Source organism: Euwallacea similis, chromosome 10, assembly GCF_039881205.1.
Source record: "Euwallacea similis isolate ESF13 chromosome 10, ESF131.1, whole genome shotgun sequence".
NCBI lineage: Eukaryota > Metazoa > Arthropoda > Insecta > Coleoptera > Curculionidae > Euwallacea > Euwallacea similis.
In genome coordinates this window covers 4,464,678-4,483,096 of record NC_089618.1, presented here as the reverse complement: position 1 = coordinate 4,483,096, position 18,419 = coordinate 4,464,678, and the positions used below count along the sequence as shown (strand labels likewise).

Sequence of the window (18,419 nt, the reverse complement as noted above, 5' to 3'; positions counted from 1 at the left end):
ACGACATTTGATCGCTTTGGTTGTACCACGAGGCGCATTCTGCGGTGGGCTGTTTTTTTTGTTTAAAAAATACAGAGTGTTTTCAAAAAGTTTGCACTTTCTTATGAATTACCCCATACCGCGAAACTATCGATGCTAATTTTTATACCAAAGTGGGGTCTCATTTACTCATCGAACACGTCACTTATACGCGGATACGTGTGCAGTACCGACCTTACGAGGCGGGACAAGTTGGACGGCGGACTTTCCTGATCGCTGGTTTTTCTTGGGCTAGAGGGCTGATGGGCAAAAAACGCGACAAATTGTCCACTTTCCCGCTCTAATATGATCTTGTAGAACATTTTCAAACGGTTCTTAGGTCACCCTCAGTTTTAAGGATAAAAGCAAAATTTGTAAGAATTCCACCCAAGTCTGTTTATTGATTTTTCTTGCTTAATTCACACACACAAGATGTTCTTCATCTGTTCCTGGTACTACTGCTTGCTGACCTCACTATTAAGTTCATCATCATCAAGAAAAACGGGAATCTCTGTCACATGCGGATATAGGCTCTAAAACAAACTGTAATCTCCAATTTTACTTCATTTTTCTCACTTACCGAGTAGGAATTCTTGGAGAACCCTTCGTTTTTAACCGTTAACTTCTCGTTCTCTGCTGTGCATAGCCCGCAATTACTATGTAATTTCCCCGACGTATAGAGGACCAGCCTCTCCTTGGAAAGGAGTATTTTCTCCTCAGCCATTTTTTTCTCCCGATTCGCCAATGACATAGCTTGTGCCTGTAATTCCTGTAACTTCTCCTTGTATCTGTTTTCTAGGTATTTGGCCTCCTGGGTTAACCTTTTATCCTCGTTGCTCTTGTGCTGCAAAACCCGTCTGGAGTCCTCCAAAGTCTCCTCTCTTTCTATGAGGTCTCGCTCTTTTTCCATTAATTTATTTCTAAAAAAATTCGTTTTATTCACATCTAGCGCGCTGAAGAATTTTTCAACCTAAAGGTCTCTAAATCAATTTTCTGCTTCTGCACGAAGCTGCGTTCCAAATTCAGCTTTTCGGTCAGCTCCCTAGCCACTTGCACCGCAGTTTCAGCCTCAGTTTTAATTTTCTCTACCTCATAGTTGTTTACCAGCTTAGCGCTTACCTGAAGCCGTGATTTTTCCGCTGACAGCTGTAGTTTTTCTTCAGTTAACTGCAGCATTATTTTTTCCTGTTCCGCCAAAAGAGACTCTTTAAGGGTCTGTAATGGAATTCCTGATACAGAGCTGTGTAAGAGCTTGAAGAGTTTTGAATAGTTACTTTCAGCTGCTCTCTCTCCCTTTCAATGGAGGATCTGCTGAACTCAGTTTCCCTTTCAAAAGCTGCAGTTCTAGCTGCAATGGTAGCGGCCGCCTGCTGCAATGCCCATCGCTCTTCCTGACAATTCCGGCTCTGCTCCGCAAGTTTCTGCTCCAACGCCTTCACCAGGGAAATAAGCTGGGAACGGTCAGTCTCAGCTTGCTCTCTGCATTTCTCCAAAGCAAGTCTCATTGCTACACTGGTGTTAATCTTTTCCTGCTGCAATATAGCCTGCCTACTCACCCGTAACATCTCTCTCCTTGTTTTCTATTGACCGCTCCCGAGCTAGACTCAAAATATCATAGTCTTTGAATACTTTATCTTGGAGCTGGCCCAATATTTCCTCGTTTCTGCCTAATTTATCTAAGCTGGAAGAGAGTTTCTGCGACAAATCGGCGCTGCCTGAAAACAACTCGTTTTCTCTAGACCTTTGCTCATTGAGTCGTTCCAGTCTATCTTGGAATTCGATTTTTATATCCGCGATTACGGTGCTTTGATGCTGTTTGAAAGAGTTAATCTCCTCTTTGTGCTTCAAGTCTAAATTGCTAATTTTATCGCTGTAAAACTTAATTTCTTCAAGATGTTGAGATTTCAAATTCGCTAATTTATCCTCATGTAATTTAGATATCGCAGCGATTTCCTCGTTCAAGCGCTGCTCTATGCTTTCTGCCGATTTTTCCAGCAAATTTAGCTGCTTCCTGCAAATTTTCTAATATTGTTTGTGATAAAAGACCATCAGAGCCATACTTGTAAGACTCCTCCATTAGGAAAAACTCCTCTTCATGCCTCTGCTTCAACGCCTTGACAACTCTATCCAAACCCCCATCTTCAGCCCTCTGATGCTCGCTTCTGCTCACCTTACCCTCACTAGACCCTTGAAGAGCCAGACTCCTTATATGCTCATTAATCCGTTCCTGCTGCGCCAGCACCTCTTGCTCAATACCTTTCTGCTTCTCAATATATTTGCTTAGAAACAGCTCGAATTGCTGTTCCTGTTTCTGCAGGATTTCGTGCTGCTGATTCCTAATTTCAGATAAACTTTCCTCGTACTTTTTTAGCTGCAGCGACACTAACAGAAAGGACTCCTGAGTTTGTAGATTGGAAATGTTGGTTTGAAACTGAGGATTTTCAGCTGCAAGATTAGGGATGGTGATTTTCTCTTGAGGCGGCTCATTAATGGGTTCTGAATTGGCTTCATCTTTCTTGGGCTGAGTTGAAGTGGGGGTCTCAGTGCTAATTTCCCCCATCAGCCAGTGCCGAGTGCTGCTCTGCTTGGTTGGGGTGTTGGCCAGATGTTCGGTTGAGGATGGGCCGGATGAGCTGAATAACCCCAATACATCTGTAACTGCAGTGTTAGAGCCCCTTCTTCCTCTCCTAGCAAACGAAGCTTCAGGTTTATTAGCGTTGACGGTATTTTTTTGGTCAGGTGCAGCCGCCTTGCTTTCCTTGAGGATGTCTTCAAACGAGGCAGCTTTGGACTGCTGCAATCGTCTGCCTCCCTTAGGGGGCAGGATATCATCGAATAGATCCAAGGCCTTTTTGCTTTCAGTTTTTGCGGGGATTGACAGGATGTCGTCTAAATTCACAGCAACTTTCTCGGGTCCACCGCTCAACCAATCGGGAGTCGCTTTCGCTTTCTTGGACTCCAGATCAAAGTGAACCTGCATTGACTAAGATTGCAGTGCAATTGCTTTTCTGACTGGCAATCTCTTCTTACCTTGGGCCTGGAGATTTCCTGCGAAGTTGGGCTCTTCTTGTTGCCCTCGCCCTCAAACCCGAAAAGGTCTTCCAGGGATTTTTTATCACTGGTTTTCGTCTGCGGCTTTTTCGCTATTTTGGGATCGTCAAAGAAACTGTCGTCCGACTCGAAATCGTGGTCTAAGTCCATCTTTAAGATTAGTTGTCTGTTTACTTGCGGGAACAGCTACGATGGTGTGTTTGTTCAGCAGTTTCCATGGAGACGCCATGGGAAAATGTGCGTTCGCCATTCAGTCCAAATTACACAAAGACAGGGCCGGCCTTAGCAAATTCGCCGCCCCAAGCCGTCGTCCAACCTCGGCCCCTCCCTCCCCGCCATGAAGCCGGTACTACACAGAAGCAATTCGGAAGGGTAATTGAAAATTACATAACCGGAGTTTTCGTTCACTTGTGGGCAGTTTAACCGTTTCCTATCGACCGGTTTGAGACAGGCCTTAGGTAGGTAGGATGCAATGCAATATACAGGGTGTATTAACATTGAACTTTCGGACACCAACAATTTCGTCAACCAACTCCTTTCTAATGCTAATTCTATTGTGGGGGCTTCAATTCGGCCCTCTGGGGCATAAAGAGTTTTTCCCAGACTATCAAACCTTCTAGACGTAGCAGAGGTGCAGATTTGTACTACGCAATTCCACGGCACGGTCGTGCCGTCTTTCTCTGTCAGATAAGAAGAAACGGCACGGCGAGCGTGCTCCAAACAAGGAACGGGAATTATTAGTTGTATTCAGTCTAGAAGCGCGGTCCGCACGGTCAACGTAAAAGCACAGAAAGGCGGGCGCGGTGTGTTTTGGGAGTTTTGGAGCCAAAACCGGTTTTTCCGAAAAATATTCAAGAAAAAATGGCAGCCAACCGGGCAACTAAGAGCGGATTTGCGGCTGAAGCTCAGAGAAAAGTAAGTAATTATTTACCTTCCGGCCTGAAAAAAACAGATTTACTGTGGCACAGAACACATATAGGTAATACAATGGAGAGGTTTCTCATGGGTCAAGACTCTCGGTCCTACAGTCGCCACTGCCCACAACACGAACGTGTCAACAGGTGTCTGCTATCGAGCAATGTTGAAATGTAAATTTAACGACTTTTCCTAATTTCCGGTACACGTTTATTGTCTTGTAGCGAAAAGAAAATGCATTAGACGTGCAGTAAAACATATTTTTTTCCCTGCTTTCTTCGTCATTGACATTCAAAATTGCAAATAACCTGAAATGTCCTCGGTCCTGCCTAGCAGGACAGTGATTACCCGGATACAACATGATAAAGAACAGTTACGGACATGTAAAATGCTTAATAAGCATTTTAACGCAAAATGCCCAGTAGGATATCCTCTAATTGATTCATTCTCTCCATTGGTGGCTAAAGAAACGAGCGTGGAAGTAATACGCACCCTCTGGCTCTCCAAAACAGTTCTTCATTACTAACTATCATTAAAATGGAGTATAGAAATAATCAAAAAAATCTCCAGGGAACTAGGAGGTAGAACATTCCGAGGAATGACGTCAAAATGACGTAGTGAAACAATCGCCACCCTCTATAATACCAGCAAGCATAAGTCATTTTGACATAATGCAAAAGGACGTCTTGCGCCATAACATGTGGGTTCAAAATTGAGCCCTCGAGGATGCTCTACTGCAACTAGAAGAAATTTGGCTTCGTAAACCGCAAATCTCATTCCAAATAGATTTTTTTCACACACCGTATATTTCATGCGGAATTAGAAAAGGGCTAAAAACTTCTTTTTGAGATGTATGTGTTTCCTCGTCCATGTAGACTAAAATTTTAGGTTTTCTCTGGCAAAATTAAGTTGTAATGAACTTATGAATTCGCGAAATATCTAAATTTGCATTAGGGTAATCTCCCTCCTCCTCCCTCTTCTATTCTCCGTCCCCTCTCTTCCTCCACTTCTCTTTTTCGGTGTCTCTCTGTTTTTCTCTTAACTCCTCATCGCTCTGTATATACCCGAATTTTCACTAAAGATCCAAATGAAGCTAATTTTATGTTGGGTCCCTGTGCCAGAAACTCTTAAGGAGATGAAAGCACTCACGTGCGTATTATTGCTACAGCAAACCCACAACAATCAATACATATTACTTCTTCAACGATTAATTTTGCACGTTAAGCAAAACCCCTCCCACATGGACACCTCAGCTGGTCTTCAGAATATCCTGCCCATATAAGGTCTATAGCAGCCTTAACTTGACATACATATTATCCTGAAGTGGGGACCCGGATTAACTGGGCTGGAATTCGCAGATTTGAGACATTATTTCATGTGCACTTTTCCAGTAAAGGTGGCCGAGTTTCAGTGAAGTGCCCCAAGTTGAGTTACTGCAATGGGTCCAGAGGTGTGCAGAGCCAGCAAGAGCGGATTGGCCGCAGAAACACAGAGAAAAGTAAGAGTTTTCGCTCAGTCTGATGTGTTGTTCTATTTAACAGTGGTGATCTAAGAATTTCTCAGTCTTTGATGATTTGGTTAATAATTCATGACATGGGTGAGAGTCACCAGACGTCGACGAACCTTGCAAGGTTGACTGGAACCTTATAATCGCCATAAATAAACTGAACCGATCAAAATTCGCAACAGCACCTTATAAGATGGTGCGGCTTTGGGTGCCAACCGAAAGACCTTGGCCTCCTGTCCCCTTTTCTTTTGCTGGCTGCCAAGTTAACTTTAATTTGAATTTATAATGGCACATACTCGCATTATCTTTTGTTGGGGATCATATTGCCGATAAATGTTGTTCAAGTAAGCTAGATAATTCAAATGGTTGCAGAGCAAAATGGAGGTCACACTTAGGACACCCTGTATAAACGATATGTTTAATTGTTCCATTACAGCAGATAAATTGCATTAACATAACTGTGGCTGCATTTTAAATGGTTTAATTTTTAGCATGAAAGGTCTAATTCCGACCTAGAACGTTCTAATGAATGACGTCAAAGTGACGTAGTCAAGCAGTGGCACTCTTTACAATGCAAAGCAAGCACACGTAATTTTGACGTCATTTTTGAGGATTGTCGTGTAAGAACAATGGGGGCATGCTTTTTGAGTACGTGGCCCAAGCTTTGGCTTGAGACACTCAATCTAACAGTGTTATATTTATCGTGATAAATGTGCCAATTCGAATAAATTCCCTTAAATAGCTGTGACTGCATTTTAACACCGGAACGAATAGTCGAATAAGCATCATACGAAGGTTCGTTATTTTTGTAGTGGTAAATGGATCAATCTAAATAAGGTAGAAGGAAAACAGTTTCAGGGCTAGGACCATCAATTGACGAGTTATGTTGAAGTGGCGCACCACTAAAATCTGAAGTTGGTAGCACGAGGTGACGCTCTAGACCTTGGGTTGGCACGCCATTGTTTGCTCCCCAATATATGCGCCCTTTTTACGGGTCATTAGGAAAGCTAAAACCAAAACGTTGGTAAACATTCGTCACGAAATTTCCACTATTTTTGCTTCCAGAAATTTTCAAAATCTGACTCTTGTGGTAAAAGTTGACTCACTAAACCCTGACTTGGCACGCCACCGTTTCTTCCCCCTATTTCAGTAAATGGCCATCATTGGAGAACCTCAAATCCAAAGGTTGATAAATTTTGATCACGAAATTTCCTCTATTTTTGCGACCAGAATTTTTCAAAATTTGATCTGCAAAATATGATTTTTCTGGCAAAAACCGTCTTGAGAATTGATATTGCGAAAAAGAAATCAGGCAGATCCGCGGCAAAATAACGGTGTTGTGAGTCATGAGTTTTCCAATTCGCTCATAATATAGAATCACTCGTACTCTCATATGTTCATGAAAGCGATATCGCAATTCAACGTTCAACTTGGCTGAGGAAATACATCGTTCGTTCAGCTCAACAAACAAGCCGAAAAGCAAATAGCGATTAACGAAGTATCGGCGATAATGCTAATATGAGGTCATTGAGTATTTTTGAAATTTGTTGTTAGAAGTTGTTTAAACATTTATTGTTGGTATTAGATACATTATCGGGACAAGTGGAATTCAATGAACTTTATAATGTTGAGACGTGAGGCGAGCATTAATTAGAAATTCAAAGCTTTTAGTGTGTCAAGCTTCAAAGAGTTCTTGACTTTTTATTGTGATTAGTGCTCATAGCAAACAGTCCGTTAATTTTACACTCATCTCCAAAGTGGATGACATCACCATTGTTAAGTTATAGTGGTACCACCACCATACAATACCTCTCTCCCTCTCTCTCTCTCTCTTTCACTCTCTCCTTCTCTCTTTCTCTGACTGGCTGATTATAGTAGTCAATAAGGCTTGAACCGTATATGAAGGCAAATACATGCTTTCTTATTCCATCTTCATGCAGTCACGTTATTTGCACATACATCCTTGCAGTTACGCAAACACTCGAATCTCTTGCTCACTACTTATTCGTCACATTAATATTTGAATCACACCTCGTATGGCAACTTCCTTTCGATGGCTTAAAAACGCGGCCAGAGGAAATCATTATAATAAATTAATTTTTTTAAATTGCTCGCACTGCGGCTTCCTGGGAGCGTGAGACGCCTCCCAAATCCACGGAAACTTCCGAAATTCTTATGGAGCTTGACCATATGGCGCAATAAAGTTTTATTCCACAACCTTTGAAAATCGTGCTACATTCCGTTTACGGGCCTGCACTTTGTGTAACGCCCGCCAGCGTAGCAACATCTGTTTTATTTTAAACAGCACATTACCATTTGAGGCTGCACTTTGCCCCTGGCCGCTACTAAATATCAATTGAACAAACGAGTTATTGTTGACAAAACCTACCCTAAACTGGCTCAGCCGGTTAAATGGACAATCCCGGTTAAATCGATTTTTGTGACCCAGTTTCGGGAGCAGCAGCTGAGAGGCTGTGTGCATGCTGACTGAGTGATCTATAAAGTGAAACTCAGGGCAGTTCTGAGTGGAAAATCGTTCGGGTCCCTCCACCGTCCGGGCGGCATCCCAAATTAGATCTCGGTCTGGTTAGTGTTACAGACCTCGGGGAGCTCTGCAAAGATGGCTCTATTAGACTTTCCCCTACGATGCATGATAAAGTCGCTAAAAGGAACTTAGTAAGAGCCCTTCGACTAGATCTTAAAAATCCCTGACAAAATGGCGAAGAAACCGCGGGTTATACAAAAGACACGCCTTGCTAATGTTACATCATCTGGATTTTGGTACTAGTTAATCCTGAATTGAAAATAGATATGTTTTAGCGTTAAATCCCTGTCCGATTTGTTAATTATCTAGGTTTATAGGGAGCCATAAAGATATCGAAATTAGATAATAAGCATTTTTTGTTCTCCCAGTTGTTACTCCTTGTGCACCAGTACCTATTCAAAATGAGTTCGGATTTGGTCTTTACGACCAACGCTCGCAAATATGTGCCTCATCCTCTCCCGTAATTAGCGACATTTAATTATCAACTTCCTTTCAGGTTAATGCCAAATACAATGAAGAGCTGGCCTCCGAATGTCTAGATTGGGTGAAAAGCGTCACTGGAGAGGACATAGACACGGCAGGAGACATGGACAATTTTTACGAAGTCCTAAAAGACGGCACGTTATTGTGCAAGTAAGTGGCTCAGATCCATTAATTTTGTCAGAAAGGGAAAAGACCAGTCCTGACATAAACATCATCAATCTGGCAACATAAATATTTCCGCTGAAAAAGGCTTTTATCTGCGACCATGACCAGTTTTTAATCGAATGACATCATATGTAATTATACGAATACATGCGCGAAATCTATCGGCTTATATGGCCAAATGACTCATTCAGCCGTGTAACAACTGCTTTTGCGGTTTAATGAGTTTATATCTAGCATACTGTGGCTTCGATCCACGGTGCCTTAAAAAAGGCACCATAAATGGGAGCCAAATTTGAAATTTTTCAAGATGACTGATTTTTTAATTTTTGACAGGGACAAAATGGCGCCTGCCATTTTTCCATAAAGGAGGGCATTATGGAAAATCCGTTTGATCGTCTTATTCCTCTTTTCTTCAAAAAAACTACTTTAAACTCAGTGGATTGAATTTTTAGGCTGGCAAACGCCATCCAGCCGGGCGTAATCAAGAAGATCAACGCCACGAAAATGGCCTTCAAATGCATGGAAAACATCAACGCCTTCTTGGATGCGGCCAAGGGCTTCGGGGTGCCCGCCCAGGAAACCTTTCAAACCGTCGATTTATGGGAGAGGCAGAACCTCAATTCCGTAGTCATTTGTCTACAAAGTTTAGGCAGAAAAGTTAGTTCCTAGCAGGTTTTAAATGAATATATCACTTTTAGGGTTCTGTAAATAACGCGTTATGATCATAGGGGTCTTGATGAATCTAATAAAAGTAACATTGCATGCCCGTACCTATTGCACGTATTATTTTTTATGTCTGTTAATGTGTTGTCTCGTCTACTAACCCCTCAACTAATCTAGTGTGTTTCTCTCGTTTTTATTACTGAGTACACAAAGCAGTTAAGGCCATTAGACCAAAGATTCCGCGGACATAAAAGAAGGAGGAAATCAGCAGTTAAAACCCATCAATAATTATATATAACTGCCGACGAGCATAACTCTGATTCGCTTAATTGACCTTAAATGATAATTATTTCGTTGTATTTGATCACCTTTTTATTAAGATATGTAATCATATTTGATTTAAATTGCACTGTCACGTTATCAAGAGCACACAAAGATAAAAACGCATTTTCCTTTTGAATTACACGTAATCCTAAGATAATTACACCATTATTTACCTTTTATTACTAATTTCCACTCGTTTTTATCAATTTATTAATGAAGAAAGGGCGGACAAGCTTGAGAAACGCGCCATAAATGGGGGCCATTTTAGAAAACGTTAAATTTTCCAAGATGGCCGCCATTTTTTCTTTCTCTGGAAAATTCTGCATTTTCTTTTTAAAAAATTTCAAGGTTTCTAAAGAAAGAGAAAATGGCGACTCTCTCTTTGGTTTCCCATTTCTGTTTCACCTGACTCATTGGCGACAAACCTCAGGACATTTGCACACCAATCCCTGTAGCGACATTGCCCACACCCCTGTACGCAACCATAACTTTCCAGGTGGGGAAATACGGAAAACCCAGCATCGGCCCCAAAGAAGCTGAGAAGAACGAACGAGTGTTCTCGGAGGAGAAACTCAAAGCTGGGCAAACCATCATCGGCCTCCAGATGGGCTCCAACAAAGGTGCCAACCAGTCGGGCATCAATTTTGGCAACACCAGACACATGTAAATACAACGAAGACTCTTCCGCATTGTTGTCGAAGGCCTTTGACAGATCTGCAATTACTTAAATCTACAGTGTTGTAGTTGATGTTTTTCGAAATGATTATATGGAGACCTTCTAGACTGTAGATGCCTTTCTCTTATATACATAGTGATATTGAGGTAATTTTAAGGGATTTATTATTATTATTTGTCCAGGAGTCAACGTTAAGTTTAAGTTTCACTATTTTCAGACAATGTTCTCTCTTTCTTTCTTTCTCTCTCATGGGTGTGTAGTTTGTACATTTTCCCTCTATGTATAAAATGAACATTCCATGCAATAGCAGTTTCGAAAAATTTCAGAATTTATTTATCTTTTTATATGTGAAGAATGTGTATTTATTTTTGTTGATAAGACTTTGTTGGGGAGCGACATAAATGTGCCTATAAACCGAGTGTTTTCGGGTTGATATTAAAGTTCGTTGGAAAATATTATTCATAGTTACTTACATGTTCAAGTTATTAAGGACCAACTCTAGTAGATACTGGCAGAATAAACTAGTTTCTTTTTTTAAGTCAGGCGCTTTAGTTCCACGCTTTATCATAAACCCTAACATACCCCATTTTTGTCACTTTCTATAGCGAATTCCTTTCAAGTTTCGGGTGCAGACGTTATAAATGACTTTCTATATAATAATGCACAATACGTGGAGGCAAAAAGGTGACCGAAGAAAGGGACAAGTTCTTGCCTTCAATAGCAATGATAAAAAAGCCGTCACCATCGCGTCAAGAATGACATAACTAATTTTATAAAATGTCTTGCAACGTTGTTTAAATATAGATCGATATGATTCTAAAGTCTATTTCGACAGAAACATATCAATAGGCGGTCTATAATTGATTTAGAAATCCCCAGCTATCGCCAAAACTATTATTTTTGGCAACACTAAGAGCGTTCTACCTGGCACCTTTCAAACCATCCCCCATATCGACCACTGAATATTACATGAAAAACCGAAACTTTGCGGCATTGCCAAATAAAACTTAGATTTTTCCCGTAATATCCCATTCTTGGATTAGCCTAGGGAAAATTTATTTTCGCTTAGAATTGAGCAAAATACTCATCAAAATATAACCACACCTTGAGCCGATTTATTTAAATTTTATTTAGGAATGACTTGAAGAGCACGGGAAAATGAGATATCTGGCAGCATTGTAAATGGTTTTCCCATGTTTTCCCTTTTGGGCGAGAACTTCAGTGTTTCCCGAGCTCCGTGTGAGCGTAAACGCACGCCGTCCATTTGCCCCGTGGGGGGTACGTTTACGGTTCCCCCCTAAAATGGGGAATGGAATGAACAAGGTAAGTGATTATTGGATGATTTTTCTTTTTAGTGCTTGGGCAAGGAAACTGCTGACAGAAACAACGCGGTCAAAGCAGATAGAAATAGCGGGTAAAGAGGGTTTAAATGTTTACAATTTTGAAATTCTTCTAGTCTTTGTGTTCGAAGCTATAGTACTGAAAAGTACGAATTATAATACAATTTTAGTGCCTCTACAAATCCTTATGAGGTTTAATTGTTATTATAAATGAACTTTTTAAGGAGGGTTGTACCCTTTTATGCCTCCACTGTTTCCGGCCGGTGCGTGCCAACCCTAAATTCAAATTGCAATTCAAGGCTGTAATCAGCTGTTTTAATGGTGAAAGGTGCGTCTTTTGCTGGATCTCAGTCAAAAGCACAAATTCTATACCTAGAAATAATGGCAGAATTTTCATTGAACAAAGACTTCTTCATCATCCCGCCCAAATGTGAAATTTTCGGCATGAAACAGGCAAGTTTTGCAGGCCAATATTTGATACCGCCTTGATATTAATTTTTCAAGCTAATAAAAACACACAAAAAGGTGGCGCACATATTTGTATGCCTTATAATGTCACGCAAACATTGGTTTGTATGTGACGACTAATGACCGACACATATGACCTGCAAATTAAATCAGTTTGAGAGGAAGCTTTTTTTACAGGTTCTCCCAGGGCTTTACGTGGGCAATTACCGAGATTCAAAAGATGCCACGCAGTTGTCCAAGCACAGCATCACTCACATTCTCGCTATTCATGATACAGCAAGGAGGATACATTCAGTAAGTGTCATAATTAACCGGTATCTCGCCGTGGGGAAATCTACATGATAATTAGGTCCTGCAATAACATAGCATGAGGCCTGGAGGGGAATATAAAATTAAATATTTAAAGCTCCGATTTACACTCTCGTATTCCTTAAAAATCTCTAAAGGGCAGTCTAATTGGTCGATTGATTTTCACTTGGCAATACATCTAATGTATATTTAACGACGCCGGACCTTGACCGGGTCAGTGATGATTTTTGCAGCACGCTTTCACCCATCTTGGATCCTTTTATATGCAAATCAGGAGTCGAAGGGTGGATTATTTGGGAATCCACTAAAGACCTTGGAGATTAAGAACAAAAAATATTCTTGCATTTTTGCCCATTTAACGTTAAATTTCTCGACAATGTGGTGAACGAAATTTGATTACATTTCATGAAAATTTTTTGACATGTGCTTTTCTAATTATCACATTTTAAGGACAAACATTACCTATGCGTCATGGCATCAGACACACCTGATCAGAACCTGAGCCAATACTTCTCTCTGTGCAACGACTTCATCCATGCCGCCCGTTTACGAGATGGAAACGTCCTCATTCATTGGTATGTACACACTCGTTATCCGGCAAATTTAACTACTGCAACGCACACTATAGTCTTGCCGGCATGTCCCGAAGCGTAACAGTGGCTGTGGCTTACATTATGTCCGTCACCACCCTCAATTCGAAAGACGCCCTCAAAGTGGTTAGAGCGGGCCGAAACGTCGCCAATCCCAATCTGGGTTTTATCAAGCAATTAGAAGAATTCGAGTGCGTTAGGCTTTTGGAGGTATTTTTAATTATCAACAAAATAGTAGTCTTTATCCTGAATTGAAACCTCCAGGAGCGCAGACGTCTGAAAGAAAGATACCCGAGCCTTGCCTTGGTATACAAAGACCAGGAGCAATGCGCCCTGATGCTCAATAACTTCGAAGAGCTCCTGCAGTCCAGGAGCATTTGCGAGGGAAACTGTGCCTTTGGGGAGCCGTGTCCTACGGGGCTGTGCAGGTACAGAGGTCCTCCGCTTTAGGTGCACGCTACATGTGAAAGGTCCATAGGTCTGCGACTCAACGGAGTGCTCGCAGGAAGAGCGCTCATAGAGCTCAATCGGAAATGCACAGGAGTCCCAGCACTAGCAGCACGAAGAGCATTACGAGCACTCGCAGTGTGAATCGTAGACCTAGTTCTGGACCTGCAGGATTAAGGAGTTTAGGTAAGGTTTGGTGGTTTCACTTTCGAATCTTGACGCGATGGTGAAGGATGTCTGTATAAAGAAAAACATTCAAGTTTTTAAATGCGAGAAATTTATTGAAATTTTTCCCAAAATTAGGAAATTCTTTGGTTTCTCAATTATCTTTGTTAAGCTAAAAGTTCTTTTGGGAATCCCAATTAATTTTACTTTAACAATAAAAAATTACACAACGTTACACAAGCTCACGCATAAATGAGAAAACTTAATGTTCTACACTTCAATTCTACATGGGACAAGTTTGCAGTTTTTATGAGATTTCCGACCCTACTTAAACATGAAATAATTTGTTTTACTTCTGGTCGCCCTCTGTGATGTGCTCCACAGGAATGACTTTCTCCTCTGCAACCTCCAGGGGCTTCTTCGGGGCTGTAATGGTTAAAATCCCGTCCTCACTTAAAGTGGACACAACTCCCTTGAGGTCATGCCCCTTGGGCAGTACAAATCGTCTCACAAACTGTCTGGAAATGAGTCCATGATCGTCCTCACGTTCCTCATGTTTGCCTTCGATTTCGATGGTGTTTTGATCGGTCAAAGTCTTGACTTTCAGCTCTGCAGGCTTGAATCCTTCAACGTCCAATTTCACCTGGAACTTGTCCTTTAACTGGGCCACTGAAGTCTGCTCCAGCTCCGGATACTTCAAGAAATAGCGAGGCCGATTGAAAAACGAACCGGGTCGCATCAGCTCGGTTTCCAACACTCGCATCTCGTTCTCCATTTGCCTGAAGGGGCGCAGAAAGTCCCGGAATAAAATAGGCACGTGTCGCGACATTTTAGATCACTGAAAACGTTTAAATTGCGTTGATAAAATTGAAGAACTGTGAAAATTGCATCAGCAAATTCAAAAACCGACTGACAGATGCCGCCATTGTTTACCGCCTATTTATATCGAGCGGCTACGTTCGCGCAACGATTGACATTTTCGAGAATAAAGCGGTGTTGCCGTATCTTATTTATCTATTGTATTAAGGTATTTTTATTTAATTTCAAATGTCCAATGCGATTTAGGTGCTGAGTGGTTACCAGTAGTGAAGTCTCTGAAATATTCGTTCTGTAATTAGATTTCTTCATGTGTGAGTCCTACTTGTTTTACTGATAATGTCACTCTTAGATTTGGCAACTATGTACTGCTTCTGGAATATGGGTTTACACTTCTAGATATATTCAACTGCGCCAAATCATTATTTTCTAATTTTTCGAATAAAATGGCTATTAGCTGCTGATAGGAATTCAAATATTGATCAAGCGATATTCCTTTAGAATATCTTACGTACGGATTTCCCTAAAAGTCTCGCAGTAGAAAGAAAAGCCACCACTGGGTTTTTGATTTTCAAGATTTCCATTTTTTTAAACAGTTCTGCGCTTGCGTAGAAGACAAACTAATTTGTTTACGGCGCGAATATTTGAATTTACTATTTTTCAAGTTATTTATAAAACGTTTACTCGCGCGTAGTCGGGCTGCTTTGAAAACAACTCTGGTTCTCAATGTGTTTACTAACATTAAGGCGGAATAAACGTTTATTATACGTATTTTGCAGCGAACAAAAATCGTGTTTTTGCTTCTTATTTAATTTTCTCGCCCTCGCTCTTTAATCTAATTTGCTTCAACTTTTCGGAACTCTAATGATGTTAACTGAAACTACCGGCAACTTTACTTCTCTGTCCTTAATTCATTTGTCTCGAATTATATAGTACATACTCAACCACGCAACCTACATCCGCCAGAATATTCAGAAAACTAATAACTTGAGTCAGTTTTACATATGTTTGATGATTTAACTTCGTTCAGGTTCATCCGCCCCACCATCACGTTCAAACAGCCGAGCCGACCTAGCCTCCGGCTTTGCCGGGGGTACCCTAACCGCTCCCTCCACCCCCCAGTCCAGCCCTCCAGTGTCGCCCCTCAGACAGAGAGGCGCCCAGGGCCGGGTTCAGGTTCCTTTAGCCCTCAAAGAGGATGATTTCGACGATTTGTATCGCCAGCCAGGAGTAGATTGACAATCGGGATGCTTAAGACAGGTTCTCGTGCAACTTAAGCAATCAAAGTACATATTAACTATTGCAGTTCAAGCTCAAAAGGTTGGTTCGTTTTAATTATAGCGAGTTCTGGATTTTACTATAGGATAGTTGATGCTGTTTCGTAATGCGTTTGTGTCTGTGATACTTTTGAAATTCGTATTGTTGCAGTGTGATGAGGAGAGGTAGATGGTCAGGAATTGGTTAGATTCGCAAATAAGGAGCACAAAATGCGATAGCTTATTTAGTGATTAGTATGGTAATTTAATGTATTTTGATTTAAAAAAAAACACACAACTACGAGGTATGTTCACTGGGTTTTTGTCGTATAAAGCGGCAAATGCGATATGTTTTTAATACGACCAGCCGCTTTATGGACAACCAAAACGGTACCTACCGAGCTCTTTTACAAGAGTATTGAATTACTCAATTACTGGCTGCAATACTTTAGAGGTGATTCCATTGTTAGTGTTCACAATACCTACTGTTAACATAATTTTAGAGATGTTTTAGCAATAACATATCAATTTTCGCAGTTTACTTTGTTGAAAATTTTAATGTTACCGAACATGTAGGGTGTCACGTATCATTATGGACGCATTTCAGGGGGTGATAGTTCTCTGCAAAATCATTAGAAACATGCTAATACGCCCTTGGCCAAAAACGCCCCAGTTTCTATATACAGTGTGGTAAAGTTTAACATTTTTTCTTATGGGTCTGCGTTTTTCTCTCGTATGCCTTTAAGTTGAATTTTCGAAATTTCGTATACGTGTTTTCTTTAAGACCCTCTACGACAAAATGTTAAAATCGTCGGTAGCCATATACAAGGTGTTTCATTTTCTGGAACATGTATTATTTTGTATCTTTTTCGGAATACTCTGTATGAATTCTGATACAAAATTTAAATTCCTTTTTCGATTCTTTATCTTTTCGGTTTCTTGCAATATTTTCGTATCTTTAGCGGTTTTTGTAGAATTTGCAAAAATATCTATCGATGTAAATTAAGAAAGTCCAGCCTACATATTTCGGTCTATAATCTAATATGCCATGGCTAAATTTCAGCCAATATTAATAATTTTGCGTTGATTTTTGACGTTTCGCATTTTCAAAAAACATAAAAATAACGTGAAATAGGAGAAAAAAATACGCAACTTTGCCATCCTGTAGATCGAAAATGGTGCGTTTTTAACTACGGATCTATTAGCATTTTTCCATTATATTGCAGAGTACTATCGCCCCCTGAAATATCTCCATGATGGCATGTTACACCCTGTATATAGAGGAATTTTAATTTTATATACATGCGATATTAGCGTAGATTAACACAAAACGATGCTACAAATGCGGAAAGCATAAGTTATAGCCGATCAATTATGCATACCCACTCTAGAGCCTTGAAGGGACCCTTTTAGGAAGAGTAATAATTCAGAAATTACAATTTTCCATTTAAAATCCTCGGAAAGATGGGGGTTATTGGGGCTATGAAGTGGGTTTTTTTGAGTGATTTAAGCACAATAAACAGGCTACTGTTATTCGTACATCAAGGTAGATTAGAGGAAGACAAGCATTGATACTTAAATATTTATACGTATTATTATACTAAGCTAAGTTTCCAGCAATTTTGGGCACGGGCAGGGACGAGAACTGAAAGCGGGATGTGAAGAGACAATATTGCTGCGGCTGCACTATTGCATTTAAGATTACGTTCAGGGTATCTACAGTTTATTTGCTTGATAAAGATCAACTGTAGTAGTGCAGCTTTGGGCAGAAGTGAAGAAAACGAAACGTCAATTCTAAACTGTAAATGTAATGCCATTTTTAGTCACCATTTTGTCCAGAAAATTTAGAAGACTCTAACGTTATAAGGGTTTTAATTGAAGTAGCCCCTAAAAGGGCGGTTTAGAGATTATTTCCTTTTAACTAGGTTGTCCTAGAAGTCCTATTAAGAGTTCGTCAGAAATTTAATGTCAAATTATTGTTCTTTCCACGAGGGGATTTGAGTCGCAGGGAGTTCTCCCTGGGCTAAGTGAGCTGGAGTGCAACTCTTGTTATTGAGGGATGACTCAGTTTTCATATGGTTAGTGAATCATTTGGACCAATGAATCTTGTGGTAGTAGAGTAGATTGAGGTAGGAAACGCGGAAAATTATTAAGGCAATATATGGCAATGGTCCCAAAACGGTCCATGTAATGTAGTTATTTAAAGATAAAATTTATATTTCGTTACATAGAGCCTTATGTAAAGCCAGCATAGCGTTGTTACATTATATAAATGATATAGTATAGTTTATTAACGCTTAAATTAGGGTTTAAATCGTGAAATACAAGCTTTAACTTTAACGACGCAACGAGGTATTATTCAACCCTCTGCAGGCCCTAGTGGCATAACCAGAACAGGCCCTTTTGTTAAGAAACAGGCATTCATAGAGTCAAGCTCTGCACAGGTGTTCATCCATAGTAAAATCAAGAAAAATCTCATGGGGCACAAATGACCCGTAGGGCCATTATTTGAGCACTCGGGGTGTTAAGTATTTAAGGGTTCCGGCCGCTAATTGCGCAGACAAATCTCTGTGCAAGAAAGTAGCCCCAATTACCGTACGGGTTCTTCCGCCCTTAAGTTCTGTATTCGTTGATGCATTCGGCAGACTTTCGGGGTCGAATATACATATAAATAAGTTTGT

The 18,419-nt window shown here is 40.5% G+C and overlaps 4 protein-coding genes across 6 annotated transcripts; 2 read left to right on the top strand and 2 right to left on the bottom strand.

Annotated features, from left to right (window-relative positions):
- Window positions 1–466: 466 nt before the first annotated feature.
- On the bottom strand, window positions 467–3,350 carry twy (twitchy). The gene is made up of 7 exons (XM_066393709.1): window positions 3,049–3,350; window positions 2,079–3,001; window positions 1,575–2,029; window positions 1,293–1,525; window positions 989–1,233; window positions 599–938; window positions 467–551 (listed from the first exon to the last, which is right to left on the bottom strand). Exons 1-7 carry the CDS (start codon window positions 3,217–3,219, stop codon window positions 474–476), a joined length of 2,445 nt encoding a protein of 814 aa, XP_066249806.1. The 5' UTR covers window positions 3,220–3,350; the 3' UTR covers window positions 467–473.
- A 459-nt stretch (window positions 3,351–3,809) lies between these two features.
- Window positions 3,810–10,885, top strand: Chd64 (calponin 3). 3 transcript variants are annotated; one of them, XM_066393711.1, is made up of 4 exons: window positions 3,810–3,984; window positions 8,533–8,669; window positions 9,137–9,341; window positions 10,168–10,885. In XM_066393711.1, the coding sequence occupies exons 1-4, from the start codon at window positions 3,931–3,933 to the stop codon at window positions 10,336–10,338; spliced, it is 567 nt and encodes a 188-aa protein (XP_066249808.1). In that variant the 5' UTR covers window positions 3,810–3,930; the 3' UTR covers window positions 10,339–10,885. The 3 variants fall into 3 exon arrangements, with proteins under 3 accessions (XP_066249808.1, XP_066249807.1, XP_066249809.1); XM_066393710.1 differs by lacking the exon at window positions 3,810–3,984 and adding an exon at window positions 5,330–5,482; XM_066393712.1 differs by lacking the exon at window positions 3,810–3,984 and adding an exon at window positions 8,423–8,479.
- Window positions 10,886–11,537: 652 nt separating this feature from the next.
- Window positions 11,538–18,078, top strand: LOC136411498 (dual specificity protein phosphatase 22-like). Its single transcript, XM_066394091.1, has 7 exons — window positions 11,538–11,670; window positions 12,333–12,449; window positions 12,915–13,039; window positions 13,093–13,264; window positions 13,319–13,482; window positions 13,533–13,687; window positions 15,513–18,078. The coding sequence occupies exons 1-7, from the start codon at window positions 11,650–11,652 to the stop codon at window positions 15,719–15,721; spliced, it is 963 nt and encodes a 320-aa protein (XP_066250188.1). The 5' UTR covers window positions 11,538–11,649; the 3' UTR covers window positions 15,722–18,078.
- On the bottom strand, window positions 13,756–14,597 carry LOC136411502 (alpha-crystallin B chain-like). The gene has a single exon (XM_066394100.1). It carries the CDS (start codon window positions 14,493–14,495, stop codon window positions 14,016–14,018), a length of 480 nt encoding a protein of 159 aa, XP_066250197.1. The 5' UTR covers window positions 14,496–14,597; the 3' UTR covers window positions 13,756–14,015.
- Window positions 18,079–18,419: the final 341 nt, after the last annotated feature.

Coding starts and splice junctions, on each gene's coding strand:
- twy (XM_066393709.1), bottom strand. CDS start 3,219: ATGGACTTAGACCACGATTTCGAGTCGGACGACAGTTTCTTTGACGAT. Junction 2,030..2,078: donor CTAATGGAGGAGTCTTACAA/GTATGGCTCTGA, acceptor GAAAATTTGCAG/GAAGCAGCTAAATTTGCTGG. Junction 1,526..1,574: donor CAAGGAGAGAGATGTTACGG/GTGAGTAGGCAG, acceptor ACACCAGTGTAG/CAATGAGACTTGCTTTGGAG.
- Chd64 (XM_066393710.1), top strand. CDS start 5,423: ATGGGTCCAGAGGTGTGCAGAGCCAGCAAGAGCGGATTGGCCGCAGAA. Junction 5,483..8,532: donor CCGCAGAAACACAGAGAAAA/GTAAGAGTTTTC, acceptor ACTTCCTTTCAG/GTTAATGCCAAATACAATGA. Junction 9,342..10,167: donor TACAAAGTTTAGGCAGAAAA/GTTAGTTCCTAG, acceptor ATAACTTTCCAG/GTGGGGAAATACGGAAAACC.
- LOC136411498 (XM_066394091.1), top strand. CDS start 11,650: ATGGGGAATGGAATGAACAAG. Junction 11,671..12,332: donor TGGGGAATGGAATGAACAAG/GTAAGTGATTAT, acceptor CTTTTTTTACAG/GTTCTCCCAGGGCTTTACGT. Junction 13,040..13,092: donor GGAAACGTCCTCATTCATTG/GTATGTACACAC, acceptor CGCACACTATAG/TCTTGCCGGCATGTCCCGAA.
- LOC136411502 (XM_066394100.1), bottom strand. CDS start 14,495: ATGTCGCGACACGTGCCTATTTTATTCCGGGACTTTCTGCGCCCCTTC.